The sequence below is a fragment of the Cryptotermes secundus genome, unplaced genomic scaffold (genome assembly GCF_002891405.2).
Source record: "Cryptotermes secundus unplaced genomic scaffold, Csec_1.0 scaffold1101, whole genome shotgun sequence".
Taxonomy (NCBI): Eukaryota; Metazoa; Arthropoda; class Insecta; order Blattodea; family Kalotermitidae; genus Cryptotermes; species Cryptotermes secundus.
In genome coordinates, this window is record NW_019731285.1 from 17,473 (window position 1) to 38,038 (window position 20,566).

General features: G+C 38.3%; 2 protein-coding genes across 3 annotated transcripts in view; one reads left to right on the forward strand and one right to left on the reverse strand.

The window, feature by feature from the left end:
* Positions 1-3,393: 3,393 nt before the first annotated feature.
* Positions 3,394-6,131, reverse strand: LOC111866957 (probable methyltransferase-like protein 15 homolog). 2 transcript variants are annotated; one of them, XM_023856347.2, is made up of 2 exons: positions 5,920-6,131; positions 3,394-4,830 (listed from the first exon to the last, which is right to left on the reverse strand). In XM_023856347.2, exon 2 carries the CDS (start codon positions 4,553-4,555, stop codon positions 3,437-3,439), a length of 1,119 nt encoding a protein of 372 aa, XP_023712115.1. In that variant the 5' UTR covers positions 4,556-4,830; positions 5,920-6,131; the 3' UTR covers positions 3,394-3,436. The 2 variants fall into 2 exon arrangements, with proteins under 2 accessions (XP_023712115.1, XP_023712116.1); XM_023856348.2 differs by lacking the exon at positions 5,920-6,131 and adding an exon at positions 5,760-5,881.
* A 506-nt stretch (positions 6,132-6,637) lies between these two features.
* LOC111866955 (dihydrolipoyllysine-residue succinyltransferase component of 2-oxoglutarate dehydrogenase complex, mitochondrial) overlaps positions 6,638-20,566 on the forward strand; it is a 56,023-nt gene continuing 42,094 nt past the window's right edge. Inside the window, exons 1-3 of the mRNA XM_023856346.2 lie at positions 6,638-6,792; positions 12,021-12,051; positions 16,771-16,822. Coding sequence (XP_023712114.1) covers positions 6,703-6,792; positions 12,021-12,051; positions 16,771-16,822 — 173 coding nt within the window. The 5' untranslated portion in view covers positions 6,638-6,702. The remainder of the gene's footprint in view (positions 6,793-12,020; positions 12,052-16,770; positions 16,823-20,566) is intronic.

Genomic DNA, 20,566 nt, shown 5'->3' on the forward strand with positions numbered 1-20,566 from the left:
TACTTGCTAATAAAGTTATAGTGTTTGCTTCTGAAATAAACAATTTGTGAAGAGCAGAAGTAGTGTCTTTGATTCCTAGAACTGGACTGGTTTTAAATGTGCAGTTCCCTGTTGCCTCAGTTATTATCGTGACACGGTCCTGAGAAAGTCCAGTGGTCTACCGAAGCCGGCAAATAAATACAAAGATAGAAAGGGGACGGTTACAGAAGGTACTCAAGCTGTACCATAAAGAAAGCACAGAAGCTTATTAAATGCTGGTAAGGAGCCTGTTTTAGAAGTAAACAGAGAGAGAAGCAAGTAAATTTTCATGTATCATTAAAATGCAGAACAAATTCATAATATAAAGACATCTAGTGTATAATTTAAAAATTGTATGGGAGTTCAAACATTAGGAAAGATGGTAATTAAGTAAAGGTATCCCTGTAACAGGCCGTACAGGCCCATAGGGTTGTGAGACATCAAGGCGCCCACATTTTTTATACAGTCGGCTCACAGAAGGTGGTAAGGTTGTCAGCCTTACGTGCCAGCTGCACCTTACCCCCAGGAAGATTCCTGGTACTCATTTCTGTTAGAGGCTGAGTCGACCCCAGGGCTAGAGTGCGGCTGGAAGGATTAGGTCAATTGAAAAAATCCACCTTATCAGGTGGATAAAATGGAAAAGCTCGGAGACTTCAAATTGGGAGGGCAAATTATTCAAACTGTGAAATATGCAGATGACCTTGCGTTGATGGCTAAGGAAGAAACTGTGCTACAGGGCATGATTGATAGACTAATTGAAACTGGAAGGTGCTATGGCATGGAAATGAATGTGGAGAAAACAAAAATAATGAAAATTTTGAGACAACCAACCCCAGTCACAATAAAGATAGACCAAAAACAAGTGGAGAATGTGAAATGTTTTAAATATTTGGGTAGCTTGTTAACAGATGATGGAAGGTGTACTAGTGAAATTAAATCCAGGATTGCCATGGCAAAAGCTGCATTTAGCAAGAAGAAGAATCTTTTTACCAGCAAATTGGACTTAAATTTGAGGAAGAAACTAGTGAAATGCTACATTTGGAGCATAGCTCTGTATGGGGCTGAAACATGGACACTTAGGGCAGTAGATCAGAAACATCTGGAAAGTTTTGAAATGTGGTGTTGGAGAAGGATGGAGAACAGNTCTGACAGATTACTGTTGATGATGATGGAAAGATGGTAACAAATTAAAATTGAACTCATGAAGACATCAGGAGTAGATTAAATTCTGTGAATTCTCATACCACTCAGTTCACAACCTTTTTGTCTCCACCTCCTGTCTAAAAATCTCAATACTTAAATATACAAAACTATAATTTTACCTGTTGTCTTGTATGGGTGTGGAACTTTGTCTCTCACATAAAAAAGGACGAACATAAACTGAGGGTGTTTGAGAATAAGGTGCTGAGGAGAATATTTGGAACTATGAGGAAGGAAGAAACAGGAGAGTGGAAAAACTGCATAATGAGGAATTACATAATTTACACTCTTCAGCAAATATTATTAGGGTGATTAAATCAAGGCATATGAAGTGGATGGGCATGTAGCTTGCTTGAGAATAATGAACAATGGATGCAAGATTTTGGTTGGAACACCTGAAGGAAATAAGCCACACATGAAACTCAGGTATAAATTGGAGAATAATATTGAAATGGATCTCAAAGAAGTATACTCAATGTCATGACCATTTAGAGGCTCTGAGGAACACAGTTATGAACCTTTTAATTCATTAAATGGCAGGAAATTTCTTGAGAAAGTAAGAAACTGTTAGTTTTGGGGTCAGTTTTGTTTGTTAGGAACTACACCTGTGGGTAATAACTCTGTCTCTGACTTTGTTATACGTTTTGCCCTTTATAAGAATGGATGGTTCCTTGCATCTTATCTTAATTCAGTTTTATATTTTCAAAATGTATGTAAAGAAAAACCATAAGCATAAATGTAACAAATAAGAAATTAAATTACTTTTCACATGTTACATTCAAGGACTTCATCAGACAGTTTCATGTTGAATTTAATTGGAGTTTGTGTCTTAAATTCTTTGAAATCCAAAGAGAGATGTTGTAAATGATGCAAACCCCCTAACCGGATGAAATTATTATTATTATTATTATTTGTTGGAGGTGGTGCTATGAACAAGTCACCTCGATTTTCCTCTGAAAGGTCGGTGGGCTTTCAGTGGCCTACAAGGCGTCATATCCAAGAAAATAGAATTCTTCATAACTGCCACAATGAGAACCTCAAATCCTACACAAGTAAATCTGCAGGAAACTCTCACGTGGGATGGAATATACTTCACAGCTAGGAAGATTATATCTTGCATACAGGACAGAAATTCCATCCTTTCACACAACACTTGTCTATACAATCCCATCCTGAGCCAGTTCATTCAAATTTAGACTTTCATGAGCTCATTTAGGTTTCCCAAATGTTTACTCAAGATTTTCCAGCTGAGATGTACCTCTCTTTCACTTTCACCATCATATAAGTCATGAAATCCTATCACGCAGTATTCTATTACTTCATCTCTTTGAGAACTAAACACCTCCTTCAGTACTTTGCTTTCAAATATCCTCAAATTATGTTCTTCCTTTACAGACACTATGTTTAATATGAATATAAAACAGTACATAGAATTACTATTTTTATAAACTGTATTCTAGTCTTTATATTCACAGATACATGGCAAGAGAAAATACTATAAATGAATGGCAGTAAGAATATCCTGGCCATATCTTCCCACAGCAAGCAAAAGAGTGTCATACATACACAGAGCTGCTAATAATAAAGATATGCTCAGTAGTAAATTATCGGTTCGCAATTCGTTATACTCATTCTTTATTTGTACATAACATAATTACTCACATAATTAACTTTCTTCCACTTATCACACTGATCTCTGACTCTCATGCAGAAAGCACACCCATAGTCAGCAAAACATAACTAAAAAAAAGCAATAGTACTATTACTGAAACACATTACGTGTCACTGCCTGTATTATGAGTCCTACATTACAGTCATCAAAGATATAACAGGATCTCAGAAACCTATTTTCTCAATATACTTTATAAGAATTGGGCATGGGGTAGTGTAGTTGGTTGAAGCACTATGCTACAATCCGCAACGTTGAGGGTTTGATTCCCCATGAAGCTGCTGGATTTTTTTAATTGACCTAACCTTCCAGGTGCACTATGAACCTGGTGTCGACTCAGCAGGAGTACCAGGAATCCTCCTAGGAGCTAAAGGGCAGTCGGTGTGTAAGGCTGGCAACCTTAATGCCATCTGTAAGACAGACTGTCTAGAAAACTTGGGAGTCTTAATGTCTCTCAAACCCTATGGGCCTCTACAGCCTGTTACAAGGATAGCTTTACCTTTACCTTTTTTTACTTTATAAGTATATTATTTTTTATTTGCAACATATTTAAACATTTGGGTGTATTACTTTAGTTGCAGCCCTAAGCTTTGCTGAGCGACCTCTTGGGTTGGTGCTAATTTCCTCCACACTTGGAGTAAGGACATGTTTATGTATAAGTTTCCAATTTGAGTGAAGTAAACTATCCACTTCATTTCTGTCATACCAAAGAGACACATTGGTATATTTTAAAGGAAGTGGATTTATGGCGTTATCAATTACATTGCCTAACAAGTGACGCTTCACAATTCGATCTTCCAATGAATGAAACGTTAGTGTCACTAATTTACCTCCGACCTTCAGATATTTCTCAGCAACTATCATTCCATAGTTCAACTCATTAACTTCATTGTTTACAAATATTCTGAGTGCCTGAAATGTCTTTGTTGCAGAATGAACACGTCTCTGTAGTTTGTCCAGTCTCTCTTCATCAACACACACTGATGCTACAAGATCTCCTAGTTCACTAGTAGTCTCTAGTTTCTTAAAGGTGTATCTAGCCTCCATCACAGCTCGTGCAATCTTCTTGGCTTGTTTCTCTTCCCCATACACTCTCAGTATTTTTACAAGATCCACTTCATCCACTTTAGCCAATACATCAGCTGCTGTGGGCTCTTCTGGGAAGCGGCCACCATCCATTCTCATATCTAAGGGGCCATCTTTACTCACAGAGAATCCTCTTTCAGCAACATCAAACTGCATGGAAGAACATCCAAGATCAAAAAGTATGCCATCGATGCTACTATGTCTAATTCCATGTGACTTCAGTAATACTGGTAATTCACTGAATCTCCCAAGTAATGGCTCAACTTGACCAGGAAATCTGTCAGCAAGTCTTCTAGCAATCGAATAAGATACAGGGTCTCGATCCAAAACAAAGAGTTTGATGTCAGGAGCAGATTCCAATATTCGTTGACTATGTCCGCCAGCACCAAAAGTCATATCAATAAATGTCTGACCAGCCTCAGGTTGAAGACATTCAAGCACTTCATTGACCATAACTGGGATGTGCAGAAGTTCTTCCTTTTTTACAACTTCTTTTTGACTAAATGTTCTTGTTAATATCCCAAAATGTATGTAATGACATATATTTTTAAACTTAGGTATTTTTCTTAAAATTGCAGTCATCTTATGTTTTGGTATAAAACAATTTTGAGAAAAAGCCTTGTTCTGATTTCTTTAACTCCTCTAGAAATTCATTTGACAGAACTGCATGGCATTCATCAGCTGATAATCCAGAAGCAGAGGATTTAGAGCTCCTTGGATACATCTGACCATACCGATTGTCTGCTAGCCGTTTCAGACTAGCATGTATTCTATTACATTCATTTTCATCCCAAGGGTATACTTCTCCTGCTTTAAATGCTGTTTTTACTTGTTCCCGGATATGTTGTCCAAGATCCCTGAAACAAAATTATTGTACTGCACTCTTCATGCGTTTCACTATGGCAAAATCTAAGGCAGAAACCTTGATGTGGTCATAAATGGTTAAAAGATTTTAAATGCAGAATAATCTAAAGGGGGTAGGAACGGATTGTTGTATGATGTCACTGGCTGTGTCGAACACAGTTCCCAGAGTTCTTTGGGTTGACAGTTGATGTATGGTCTCTGGAAAGACAGATGTGGTACCTTCCTACAATTCTGTAATCAGCAATATTTCACTTTTCATTGAGTCTATCTAACAGCATGCAGTGGTACATAAATCTCAAGTATGAAGGAAACTGTATGCAGCATATACCACATATTCTGATAGTGTGAGAAAGTGGGGCATAAGCAGCCATAGATATAATTTTTCAAACGCTAAAAATAACCATTTATACTACATTACATTTCAAATTTTGAACAAGTCTCATAACAAAGAAACCAAAATAATTCTATTCACTTGGCTGGAACTAATTAATTTAAACTAATTACAACTTTTTCGTTTGACATATTTTCAGTCTTTTTGTGTGATGTTATTAAAAATTTATATGAACTGTAGCTTATTTGGTTTCTCACATAGCCTAATAATTCTATTCAAGTCTTTCTGATTTATGAACTGTGAGGTACAAGAAACTCTTAAACACAAAACAACTGATTCAACCACAACATTCTGGCAAATTGGTATATAAACAACAAAAGCCTGATATCCCGATCAGTATCGCGATTAGGCAATAGGCTGCGCGGCCAGTAAGTTGGTATTCATTTTCCGGAGGGAAAGGAAGATGCCCCCTTGCGAGGCTCGCGAGCGTGCATCCAATGAAACTGGCTTTCCCAATATTCTCTATTCAATGAATACAAAAGTCCATATCCCAGGGTATTATGCGGCTCAGGAGTGACAATAACCACTCACCTATATTTAGTGCCAAAGTTTAAGAACACTGGATATACACCACCACACGCAGGCCAGGACTCACGGCGTGCCTTTACCTTTTTAAACCTAACAAAGGTTGTGAAGGTTGTGAAACATCTAGGCTACGTTGGTATACGCGTCCTATAATCAACTCACATACCTGCCTACTTTGGTTGAATCCACTGACCACTGTTCTAAAAGTTTCAAAAAAATTCTGTAACTTTTAGTCATTATTATACTCGCACTGGAGGTCTAAATTGTTTGTACACAAGCCACTTTATTCATCCTTAACCTCTTCGTCTCCTTCCATCCAAAACCGTCAGCTGATTTTATTTCCCAATCGGATTGCCAGGCTAACACTACATTTTGTGACCCGTGGCATGGAAACCCTGATCAGTGATTCGTGATTAGCATAGATTTGCATGTCGGAATTATCTAGTGATCCGTGTCATCATTTGTTGATTCAAATAAACACGGGAAGTTTGCCGTCACACAAGAAATATTTTTTAATAATTAATTCACCTCATGATAACCTATCTTGGCCGATATAATTTGATTTTATAAATTTACCACAAAGAGGATGCACCACTACGTTTGTCGATTCGTTTCCGATCCGTGGCTTCATTGTTTTCTGATGAGTTGTTTAAAGTTGTCTAGTAATTTAATAGAATAATATAGGAATTTAATGAGCCTAGATAATGCGGCCCAATGTTCCAAATCGAAGATGGTTCTTATCGTTTGGGCTATTGGTTAGACCAAGGACCTTTACGTGTGTCGGTGGTGGTAGCAACATAGGGCTGGTGCAAAGTTGTTTCGGATTTAAGCATCTGTGATCTGTCTTGACTAATCCCTGTACATACGTAAGTTGGTAGCATTGTTGGGTCCCTTGGATCTGTTTCTTGCCAACAGAAGTGGAGTGTGTTAATTTTGTCCTTTACCAGTGATGGCTGGTATGCTTACCTTTTCGTCGCGGAGTCTTCCGCAGAATGTTCTACGGCTCACATCAAAAGTATTCGAAATTAAAAGCTTTCAGGTAAATAATTATCATAAACGTCAAATATGTATTGAACTATATGTTGGATATTGACTGATTTTAACAACCAGAATATATTTGTTCGGAATTATAAGCGAATTTTAAGTAAATGTAATAGGATGTGTCCCTGCATATATTTTTCTAAAGTATATGACAAGGCTGACATTTCATGGCCTATTTAAGCCGCAGTAAAATATGGAAGTTCGCATACTGAAGGAAGGTCCCTTAGATTGTAGGTTGTGTCTCATATGTTATCCCCCCACTCCCCAAGATGTTTTATACGGCAGGGATTTAAAATAGATATATTATTTATATATACTATGTTTGCAGTGACCATTGGTATGTGACCTAATTCACCAAATACAAAGTGAGGGATGGCTGGACATGAGAAAATACCATCGCTGTAGTGGAAGTGCTTTTCATTTTGATAGTATGCGTGTGATTATGTTTTTCCCACAGTGTTGTGCACTATTTCGTTCTTATGAACTGTCATTATGAGGTCTGGCTAATGAGTACATTCTTTTGTACATGTAATAAAATATATTATGATGGTTGTTTGTAAATGCCAGAAAATTATTCTTGTGCTGACTCTTTTTAAGAATGAATTTGGGAAATTCACTTTCCAGTATTTAATTTTCACCATACTTCGAAGAAATCAGATATTGAGGACTGGATTCTATACCCTTGTGTACAATATAATGATGCTAACGTATTTGGAAATAAAGCCAGTCATGCTATAGTATGTCAAAATGTGCTGTGAAACTGGCATAAGGAGGTAAAGTTTGAGTAAATATAGATTTGAATTTTACTTAAACAGCAGTTTAAATGCTAAGGAATATCTAAATTGTTGAAGTGATAGAATGACAGTCATTGCTGCAATTGTAGAGTCTATGAATTTTAGTCATTGCTTATGTTCTATCGTTATTATGTGATTATGATGAGCTGAATGTATGATTGGGTTGTATGATGCAAGGAATATAGTGCTATGTCATTCTGATGAGAAATATTTAAAAAGTGTCCTCTAAAACCAAGATGAAGATGGAAAGATGATGTTAAAATTGATTTTGTAGATTTTATTGACTTATATTGATGTTAAATGCAGAGCCTTTATGTCATTAAATGTTTATGATGTACTGTTTGAAATATAAGTTCATGTGTGGGCTTGGGAATGGTGCAGAATCATTCTAGGCTCTGGAAAGTTTTTGGCAGTGCAGGTATGGTTGCTTGAACAAGGGGAGGTGGGAGCATATGCATATGGCTCTCTGGATTCTTCATGATTTCACCACCTTACTGTTGGCTTCAAGTTGTTTTCAGACCATCCGGCCAATGCTGCCAACCCAGTGTTTCTAAAATTAGTAAAATTGTTGTGGAGTTCACAAGTTGTGCAGTTTAGTTGAGTCTCATTGTTAGATATGACTTACATAAAGTGTTCGTGTATGGAGACACAGTGTGCTATGAGAAGCAAGTAGTGGGGTCTGCCCTGACAATGTCAAGAAAAGAAGAAGAATGCAGTGTAGTGGTGTAGACCGAAATAGTGGTGGGCTAGACAAGCTGACACCAAGTGACAATCAGACACTCTTTGGATCCATGATAAATATTACAAAATATAGGGGTTATTTTGGAGAAGGGAGTGGATGAGAATGAATTGTACCAATAGCATATGATTTTTGGTTTTCTAGTCATGTTGTAATAGCCCCTCTTTTGTGCTATGTGGAGATAATGGTTGGATTGAGAAGATAGGATTGTACCGTGTGTGTGAGGAAGTGTATATGCCATCTATTTCTCATCATTAACAAATGTGTGGAAGGATTTGGTTCAGTTTGGAGCATGTTCTCATTTACTTCTGTTAACAATCTTATAGTGGAATAAGTAAAACATGTTTAGTCTTCATATGATTAAACAAATAATATTGCTGAAGGGCACACACAGTCTTCTGGGTTGTAATGGCGTGTAGTTTCAAGAGAGCCCAATATCCATCTTTGGGGATGAAGAGTAAGCCAAGCAAGAAACCAGAAGAACTAGGTGGCAAGCTCTTGGCCTCACTCTGTATTACTCTGTGTTACACAACCTACAAGATCGTATTCTTCATAGTCACTGCTGTGATGACCACAAATCCAACATGTAATATTGCTGACTTGATTGAATCTTGTATGACATTCCTCTTTGAAATAGGTTGAACTTTTTAAGTTTGACAATTTTCACAACTGATCAGGTTGGAATGGTGGTAACAGTCTAGATTTATATTTACAGGTACTTCACTGAAAAACTTGACTGTGGGCTTTCATGGTTATCTTCAGCCTGAACAGATGCTTTGGTAATACCTCAAATAGGCCACAACCATGTTATTCCAAAACTTTTCCAGTTTGTCATTTGAGCATAGTTGTTATAGCGACTGGCTACAGGCTGAATGACCGAGGGGTCAGAGTTCGAGTCCCAGTAGGGTCGAGTATTTTCTCTTCTTCATGTCCTCCAGACCAGCTCTGAGGCCCACCCAGCCTCCCATCCAGTGGGTACCGGAGGCTTTTCCCCAAGGGTAAAGCAGTCAGGGCTTGAAGCTGACCGCTCATCTCCAGCTAGTGCCAAGGCCAAGAAAGCATGGATCTATACATCCACTCTCTCAGACACCTACATGACATAGTGTTTAATTAGTTAAGCACAGGGACAGCATTACCTTTTGTTTATGTATAATTACAACCCAATTTAAAGTTTCTTTGGGGAACAGTGGGTTTGTATGCCGAATGGAAGAAACTCAGATTATTGACTTACAGTCTCTGACATTTAATGTAAAGAGAAGGAAAACCTTAAATTGATGAACATTAAATGGAATTCCACTGTAGTCTGAGACAATGTTGTTGTTTTGGAAGATGTATTATGCATCCCTTGAAAACATCAGTTTATTTACAAAACTGCATGGTGTCACATCCCAAAGGACAGTAATCTTCACAGTCATGGTCCTGGGAATATATATATAGCTGCTGTATGCTATCACCTTAAAGGTGGTCAGCACCTTTCCTGAAATTCCACATTATCCTTAGTAACCCTCTTGGAGGGGGCAATCAAATAGGTGAGAAACACGGTACTAGAATCGTCATGTGTTGTGTGTCATGTACATCGAGTATTTTTACATACATCGACAACAGTTTCTTGTAAAAATATAATTTATATTTGTATATTTTTACGTCCATTGACACAGCAATTTCTGATAAACATATGATCTAATTGTATATTTTTATAAGAAATTGTGTCAATGGATGTAAAAATACTCATTGTATGGTACTAGAAGATGGCATAAATTTAATCACATTTCAGTTTTAGGACAGTAACCTAAAAATGGCTGTATCACATTAAAGAACTGGATAATGCTTTCCAAAGTTCAGTTCAGTCCAGTAGTTTTTGTTTTCTTATGCCTAAAAATGTAAAAATTAAAATATACCAAATATAATTGAAATGTTGCAGTCAAGGAGGATGAGAAGGACAGGGCATGTAGCACACAGGGTAGAAGAGGAATGCAAATAAGATTTTTGTGGGAAAGCTGGAAGGAAGGAGACCACTAAAGAAGACGTAGATGTAGGCAGGAGGATAATATTGAAGTGGATCTTAGAGAAGTAGGCTGGAGTGGTATGAAATGGATTGATCTGGCTCATGATAGGGACCAGTAGCAGACTGTTATGAATACATTAATGAGTCTTTGGGTTCCATAAAATGTTGGGAAGTTCTTGAGTAGCTGAGTGACTGGCAGCTTCTCAGGAATGACTTATCTCTATGCAATTAATTAGTATCGTGTTAAAGACTTACAGGGGTACGGTACTCTCCTGGTATTTGTGTGGAGGGAATGAGGAAAACAACATAAAACTCAGAGTAGTCAGTGAACAAGGCTGAGATTTTGCCGAGCACCTCCTGAATACAAGTCAGACATGTTGTCTGAGTCATCTTGCTCATGTCCAGCACCAAGACTGCTGTATAGAACTTTTCTAGTACAACTAAATAATTAAATGGAGCTGAGTTCTTATGAAGCTGATAGTTGACAAGCAGAGACATTCCCAGAATTTTGTGGAACCCGAAGATTCATTACCTTATTCACAAGATCTGGCCACCAGTCAATATCCTCAGCGAGATGAGTCTAGTCTATTAGCGTCCATTTGTTTATATCCATCTAAATTGCAACACTTGGTTTACACTTCAGTATATTCTTTAACACTTAACACTACGTGTTTCGGCCTCAAAGGGCCATCTTCAGGTGTTAAAGAATATAATATTGAAGTGTAAAACAAGTGTTGCAATTTAGACGGATATAGGCAAATGGACGCTGATGTGAACAATTGCAACGGGATACTGAAATATAGAGTCTAGTCTACACTGTCCCAACTTACATCTTAAGAACCATTTTAATATTATCCCAACATCTATGCATATATCTTCCAATTGGTCTCTTCGTGTCATTTTTTTTAAACTAAAACTTTGTGTGCATCTCTTCCCTCCCATGCATGCTGCATGCCCCCTCCATCTTATTAACCTCAGTTTGATGATCTTAATTTGGTGGAGACCTTTGCTGATATGTTTTTGTAGTATGAGGATTCTTAGGGAACTGCCAGTGATAAGTATGATACAGAAATGCTGTTTTGTTGTTAAACATATTTAATTTTAATGCTGCACTCAGACACATCTTGAACAGAACTGTATGTGACTTGCAGTGTTGTAAAGTATGATTACCTCAGTGGGTGTACGAGTGATGAATTAGAAAGGAGAGAAGAAATTACTCACTGCAGTTTAGCATTTGTGTTTAATGAGTGTGGCAGATTTGCATGCAGCATTGATTACCCATTAAGAATGTATTGAATCTTTCTGTTTCACTTATTAACTTGTTATCTGACTGATTAGCTTCCAAGCAGTGGAATCTGAAGATTCAGTGTTGTTAGTATCAAATTCTGCCATCAGAGACATCCTCAGCAAGTGCCGTTGAACTCGTAACTTACTCCTTCGTGTGTGGCCTGTTGAAGAATCTGTCCAGTTCTGAAGTTTTCTTAAAGGTTTTCCAACACTTAAATTTTGTCTCAAACCTTGATGTCAAAATACCACTATCAAATAATAATAATCAAAATATTTGCTGCTTGGAGATGCAAGATGTAAACCACTTTGTGCAGCCTGGCACTGTTAGAATTTACTGATAGTAGAGCAGTCATATTACCTAGATTCAGTGTGATGAATGACTTTTTTTTTCTTACTTTCAGGTGAGCGTGAATCCAAGAGCTTCTCACCAAGGTAAATTTTTCTTATGATATTTGTGACTGAACTCTCATTCCTTTGTTCAAGGTTAATTATGTAATATCACTTTTCAGTTGGTCTCCTAATAGTGTTGCAGCTTTATTCTGTGTCATATATAAAATTCTTTTGTACAGTCATCTCCCTGACTTTTCATCTGTTTCTGAAGGGCCGTAAGCAGTAATTGGCAGTGCAAGAATAATTTGATGTTTTTCTGGTATTTTCATGTTTGTTTTTAATATGTTGGATTCTGATTGGCTGACAGCCCGAAACCAGATTTTTGTTACTGTCAGACAGTTACAGGTTTGTTGATGTGGGGCACCACCTCTGATGAGAGGACAAGTCTCGTTTACAAATACTGCTGGCCCTTGCCAGCGCAGTTGTATTTACCACCTATGAACTCTTAGTGGCCATTTTACTTCATGAGTTTTAATTCAGTTTTTATGATTGCCATTATTCTGACTTCTTTTAACTCGGCCCCATTGAGCTCTATCATGATATGCTGAAATATCATTGCAACTACTTTGAACATGTCATTCACCGACAAACATTGTTCCTCGGTTGCAGTGCAATTGGTGCGATGGAAACAGGCTCGTTTGCAGAGCCATTACTTAGCATCAGTTGTTACATAGTTGCTTAGCAGCAGGTCTCTGCATACCACACTATTATTTTAATTTAGCTTGTCCAAAAGTTAGAAGAAATATTGTAAGTTCTTTGACTGTTCCTTAGATAAATAATGGGTTTGTTACAGTAAGAACGAAACTAAACAATTTATTAGATCCCCATATGCAAAGTGAGATTCAGGAACATAGGGATAAGTATGAAACATATAAAGAAGAATACAATGTTGTAATAAAAACTGCAAAAATGAACAACATTCAGCATATTATAACTAGTTCAGATAACACTCCTAAACTATTGTGGAAATCGGTAAATAGAGAATGAGGCTCTCTGAATAATACATTGACTTCTAATATACACCTACAAGTGGAAAAAGAAACAGTCTCAAATCCAAGCAGAATATGCAACATGTTTAACATTCTTCTTTGTGGGATGCATCCTGTTGTGTGTTTATACTGTATATAATTTTTTTATATTAATCCCTGTCAAACACAACAGTTCACCAAATAACTCACACTTTGTTGCATACAGGTGAGTTTTACTAGTCTAGAAATGGTGTCACTGTATGTTTCGGCTCATAGAGCCATCCACAGGCGATACAATTAACAAGTTTTTTTTACCATTAAATTGCCACTCCTCTGTAGATCCATATATTACACTTATCTCAGTGTATTACAAAATAAATTAAAAAAAAATGTGATGTACTTTTCTAATCGCCTTTATTTGCACAACTATATACTCTGTGCATATAAAGGTGATTAGAAAAGTGACAAAAGTACATCACATTTATTGCATGGATATTGGCACCCTTCTGTACATCTTGTGAAATACTCCTCAGTATTCTGCATATTCTGAGAAATGTCATGATGAATGCTGTACAACTTACTGCCACACTGTGTTATGTGACATCCTTGGGTATAATTTGCAGTGATGTGTCTAGTGCCTTGGAAGTGTATAAGGATTTTATGCCGTCATTAATCTTGGATTTTTCATGTTTTTCAAGTGAGCTGCAGAAATGTTTGTATGCATGTTGCCTAATAGCATGTTTTTATGATCTCAGTGACAAGCCCCTATATACCCTGATGTTTTTATTACTTTTTAATGTTCCATCACTTTGTAAATAACTTAGGAGTTCAACTTTGGATTTCTATTGTTTAAAGTCTGACATATCCTTCTCCTGTTTTGTACTTTCAGCGTAGCCTTAGAAGCTGACATGCCTCTAAAGTTGCCTGCTCTGTTTAGTTCAAGTAGTTTTAAATATTGAACTATGATTTCAGTGGATGAATCTCTGTGACATGTGAAAGAAACATAAATTAACGTTATATGAATATAATTTTCTGAAATTACTGTGTAGGTGTTCAGAGAAAATGTGTGATAAAGAAATTAACATAACAGATCTGTGTTAAATAGATTCAACATTATATTTGAGGTTCTCATGTTTTGTGAATGTTAAGACTGCAGTCTTCTGGGAAGTGATGATGTGTAGTCTGTCAAATAGTTACTAGTGTTTTGATTGTACTTGTTGCTACCATTATCATTGTAGAAGTGAGACAAGGGGAAGATCTGTAAGTAATATAAGGAAAGGAATTTGGAACAAGGTTGCAAGCAGTCCAGTGGGAGCCATTTTTCCTGAAAGGGCAGTTTTTCAAATTGCTAATAAATCAGCCATAGCAGAATATGACATCAACTGAGATTATCACATCCACCTTCATTATGCTTAGCGGAAAATGCAGGCACATGGACTACATTATCAGAGAGGTAACTGAGATTGAGCTGTGATAAAGGATGACCTATCTCTGATGAAGTCAAGGAAACATCTCATCCATAACCTAAAGAAACAATGGAAGGCTTGTTCTGAGGTCAGACTGACTTAGTTATTTATTTAGAGAGGGTGGGTTTCCCCATGCACCGCGACCAGTTTGATCTATTGTGCTTCCCTCTATGATATTCTACCAGAGTCTTTACCTTACCGATAAATGGTGCGTACCATCAGTCCCGCCGAGCAAGCGAGTTCGGCCTGCTTAGCGGTGTCTATATTGCTTCCCCCATCTATCAGAGGCCTTAGAGGCTATTGTTGGGCGGGAAACGTCCTGGAATTTGGCTCAGTGATCCCCTTTGGGGATATGAGGTTCTTTTACGTGCCGTAAAGTTACGACACGGGACACACAACTTAAAGTCCCTCCCAGAGGACATGTTCCCTGAATTTTTCCGCCCTTAAAAATTCGACGACCTCCGCCGGGTATTTGAACCCACGTACTACGAGTCATGAGGTGGGAACGTTACCTCTAGACTACGGAGGCCGCTTCAGACTCACTTAGTTTTGATGTTCTCACAGCAGTGGTTGTGATATAATGCCATGTAGTCTGTTGAAAGTCAATCAGAATTTTGGAAGAACATCGCTTTCATGTTCGTGGTCGAATAAGCGGAGCAAGATGCCAGTGTGAAAGCAGGTGGCAAGTCAACCAATCAGCCATCCAGAAGTTGTGGATTATATAGGAAGCAGAAGGGAAATGGAAGAGGAATCTTCAGTACCCATTGGCTTGCCTGTGAGGCAGAATGAAACCACTGGGCTCTCACAAGACCACCAAGTGAACCAGTAGGAGGTGAGGAGTTTATGAGGCCCTGAAATGGGGCGGTTTGTTTTGCTAGGAAGTAGACAGGAAAAAGAATAAGGGTATGTTGGAAAGGAAACGGATGTGAAATGAGTTAGTCGCTGGTATGTGATGGGGGAGCAGAGGTAGCGGAAGGAAGCCAGGACATCAGGGTGAAGGCTGGTGAGTGCCTGGAGGGGGCATAGTTTGTGCCCTGATAAGGGCACTGTGGATGGACCTGCATGGTCAAGCAGAGAATACAGTTAGAGGCTTCATACAATATTTCAGGGAGCAGATGAGAGGTTTCCATGACTTGCTCAGAAGCCATCCTCCCTCTTCATGCTGTTGGGATGAAGCTCAATCTTATTCACCTTCCTGCTGATGCGATCCATGTATCAGGGTTTGGCAGAGGGGACGGCAGTGTGACATAGCTGGATGCAGTGCTCCAAGTTGATACTGTGCCCTGCCATGGCCGACTTATTTGGATATTCCAGACGGATATGTCACTGGTGCTCCTTCAGTCTGGTATAGACCTTGCCAGACTCTCAGGGGACACTGTATACTTCTATCATCTTCAGTCCAAGGTTGTCCTTGACTGGCCGAAGAAAACTAGATATTTCCTGGGAGAGAAGCCCACCAGCTTAATGTTGAGCTGATAGACTGCTGATGCTGTTGAATATCAGCCTGACATAAGGCAAGAAAGTCCCTGAATGCAGCTTTTGTCAGGGCAACCTTGGGGGGTGTGGGATTTGAGAGCCCTGCCACTCTTCTGGTTGGTGTAGCCATTCTGCCTGAAAGTGTACCCCAGGAATACCACCTCCACACAAAGACTGTCTTGATCACACAGAGTTCTAGCCCTGTGTACCAGTGTGGAAAGTATGGCATGCTTGTTGCATGGGTGGTGATGAGAACTAGAGTTTATATGGAGGTTTATATGGGTAGATTTATGGTACACTTAATGGCCCAGAGAGCCATCAGGTCTCTTGTGTCAAGGAAAGGAAGGTGGTCATGTCTTTTGGTCTCCATGGTGAATGGAAACAGATCCATTTCCGAAGCACTGGATAGTGAAGAAAGTACAGAAACCTGTTAATCCTGATCTTTCTGTTCTTTCTCTTTCCAACTTTTCCTCTATTTCCATCTCCTCCTGTTTTTTTTTCTTTTCCTTCCTCTCTTTTCCCCATATCTGAAACTGCTTCGAATAGATTGCTAATAGCCCTGTCCCATTGCACACTCCCCGTGTTACATACTGATTTCTCCACTCACATAACTGCCTTATGCCTGAAGGTGCAGGTGGTAGGTTCCCGTGAAATGCTGGTAACCAGGTACCAGACAAAAGGTATTAGTCACCTCCAAGGAGACTGCCATCTTTAGATTAAAGTGATTAGGATAAAGGTACTGAGGATGAGTAATGGTTTTGCAACTTAGTGATGCACAAGCACAAGATCAAACAAACAGTAGTTATTAAATTTTAAAAAATATTAATGAATTTTGACATAATTTTTTTCAGGACGAGGATGTAGTAAATGGGCTCGACAAGCTAGCGTACAACGTTTGAAACAGTAAGTAGCATTGTAGTGCCTGATCATAATGTGTTGTATTTGAAAACATGGTGCAAATGAATCTACTGTATGTATTTCCAGCTCATGATAGAAAGCTTCAAGGTTTTTTTAAATGTTAATGGTAATCTCAATATTAGTGTACTTTAACATAAAAATAACTAAATTACTAGACATTTTTGCCTTAACAATATGTGTTAGCATTTGCACCATGTTTTCTTTTTTCTTTTGTCGCTACAGCCCCAATTTGGTCCTTGGCCTACCTCCATGAAACTCTCCATTTCACTTTAGTTTACTAGATCTTAGACATTTGGTAGGACCGGCTTTGTACCACATTACTCGGTAATAATACTGAAGGAGGAGAATAAGAATGAACAAATGAATGACAGAACCAATGAGTCTGGACTTTAACGATTTAGACAGTTAAAGTAAGTAAAAGTAAAGCTATCCCTGTAACAGGCCATGGGGGCCCATAGGGAAGTGAAATGTTGAGGTTCCCACATTTTCTAGACAGTCGGCTCACAGATGACAGTAAGTTTGTCAGCCTTACATGCTGGCTGCCCTTTACCCCCAATAGTATTCCTGGTACTCATTTCTTTTAGAAGCTGAGTCACCCCCAGGGCCATAGCGTGGCTGGAAGGATTAGGTAAACTGAAAGAATCCACCTCATCGGGATTCGATCCCGCCGACCTTCTGGATTGTAGCATAGTTCCTCAACCAGCGACACTACTGCATAGGCAGTTCATTCATTCATTCATCAGTAATCTGTCAGACGACAGGTCCACAGTCTCTTCGAAAACAGTTCCTCCACTTAATGCGATCACATGCTTTATCCTTCAAATAAAATAAAAATATCCTCTTCTGTCCCAAAAGTCATCCAGCATCTTCTTACATCTTCTTCCTCGTCTTCTGGTCATTTCTATGCGCCCCTCCGATTTGTTTTGTCTCCAGAGGAAGCATCTCGCATACATGGTATCTCTGTTTTTGGAAAGAGACTATCCAGGAAGAGTGATAATATGGTAGTTTTTCCATTTGCTTTCCACATTGCAGTACAACAGCCGTTCAAACCACTCTGGTCACGCCCATTGCTATACGAACTTGAACCATTTCAAGCATCATTTGCTCTGTGATTCAAGTCGGTGCTGATGACGCTGCTTCCGGCATCAGTTTTTGGCGTCTCTCTTTGTCTGATGCCTACCCTTTGACCTGTCCAGCAAGGGAGGCCCTGCCAGTAGCTACGCTACCACTGGTATAGCTCTCAGGGTCCTTGGTATACTCAAACCCCCTCACCACGATAAGGTGGAGACACCAACGAGGGGGATAGGCAGTTACTTCAAGACAATGCTGAGCTATATCATCTGTCTTCTGCAGTGCATTTCTTGAATGGCCAAATTTGACTACCCTGACAGAAAACAAATAACCTGTAATCGAATGTCCTTCCAACAATAAATGGATCGTTAGATATTGTGTCATCTGTATTGGTACACAGTTATTCCTTATCTTTTATGGCTGTATGACTCCACCTGCAAGTGACATTGCAAATTGTATCAGTCATCCTCATGTTTCTGTACATGTAATACATTCAGGCTGTTTCGTTTGCTCATTTGCAGTACTGAATTGAAATGGTGAAATACACACTTCAGTGGCCATTTTCTTAGTGTGGTACATGGTTATTATATGCAAGATTTTGCTACAGTATACTGCTAATTATTCCATTAATATTTTGTTAGAAGTGTTTGAAGGCATGCTGACAAGTGTCAGATTGTTCCCTGCAGAATTAAATCCCTGTGGTTTTTGTCTCTAGGGAATTAAAAAAACAAAGTTTGTTCAAATAATCTATACACGATGGAGGAACTCTGGCACAAAATGTGGGAAACAGTTGTATTGAATCGAGTCTGTGGACTCAGACTAGTGTCAGACATTCTTTTCAAGAATCTTGAAATTTATTTGAGAGCACACTAGAGACATTTTATGCTTCTGCTGTGATGGTGGGTTCTTTCAAACAGTTAATTTACTTGAAGAAATGCGTGTCTGTGTTTATAATATTGGATGCCAGCCTAGACTCTGTTTCTTTGGGAGCTGATGGCTAAGGTTCCAGCCAACAGGTCAGTGGTAAGACAGACAGTTTGATACTGAGAGAAATGCTCTGTACAGTGCAATATATGATGTGACAGGCAAGTATAACTTTGGAAATATTGGAGTCTTCCTATATTTGATTTACTTGAGAAATCGTTGTTAGCAGTTTAAGTTAAAGTCCCACAGAATTACTGGATTTTCAGACTTTGTCCATCATCTGGTATTCTAAAAACTAGAAAACAACACTTTGGAAACTGATCTGTTTCTGTCCTCAGGTGAGGGGGAGCACACCTGCTCTGTTGGATCCTTTAGAAAGAGCTAACCTTAATCACTGGATCACTGTGATCCAGTAACTGAAGTTAGCTCTTTCTAAGGGAATCAGTTTCCAAAATGTTGTGTTTTGTAGTTTTTAGAATACTTGACAATGGACAAAGTCTGAAAACCCATTAATTTTGAGTGTTATGCACAATCATCAGAACCCTTTAGAATCTAAGTTAAAGATGGTTCTATTTGATGTCTTGATATATACTCGATAGTTTCCCATATTTTTGTGATTGGAGTAGGTGGTACATCTGTATACATCTGTACCCAAAAACAAAATTGGTATTGTAACAAGCAGCATAGAAAATTTACTTTTTTCCAAGTGGAAATCTGATATATCCGTACAATTATAAATTATAAAAGACAAGTCCGTCCAGTGTGACTATTTCAGTTTTCTCACTTGATGATTCACTAGCCTCACATGTTTCGATCCATTTGGATCATCTTCAGAGGCACCAAACACTTTTTAGAAACCACTATCACAACAGTTGTCATGTCAAATACACATGTATTGCCAAGTACACAATGTTCCATCTATCACTCACAGTAGCCTTTCTGGTTATAGAAATATTTAAAGTTGTTTTAAAGTTTTAAAAACTTTGTTCAAAATTAAAATTCATAAACCTTACGGTTCGTGTCAATAACCCCTGTTGTCTCTCTTCTAGGTGGCTGATGTTGTGCCGCCTATGTAACTTGAGTAAGGAGATTCTTATTATAGTCCATTATGATTTCTTGGCCCGCTGTGCTGTTTATACTATATCCCTCTTCTTCTGCCAGAATAGCTCAGTTAGTATAGTGACTAGGCTATGGGCTGGATGATGGAGGAATTAGGGGTTGATTCCTGGCAAGGGGCAGGAGATTTTTCTCTTCTCCATAATTTTCAGGCCGGTTCTGGAGCCCACCTGAGCTAAACCCTGAAAACAGACATTTCCTCGTTACATTCATCTGACTATTAAACATTTCTTTTTCTTGATGGATGGGCATACTGTGCTCTATAGTACTATTATGCAACCATCAACAAACATATTTGTAATAAATAATTAATGTTATTGTATTATCATTTGTTTTATTATGTACATTTGCTATATTTCGACCTAGCTGGATCATCATCAGGAAATTTAAATGAAATATACTGCCGTATTTACGCATGTATAGGCCGCACATTTTTTGCCAAAAATTCAAGAGGAAAACTGGGGTGCGGCTTATATTCGAAATATTCGAAATCACACTTCATTTAAAAAAATATATATTCATAATTAGTAATACTGGGTGTTCTACTCCTGAAATAATATTCCAAGAAAATAATTTTTCTATAATTTCTGTCTGAAAATTGTGCTGCGGCCTATACAT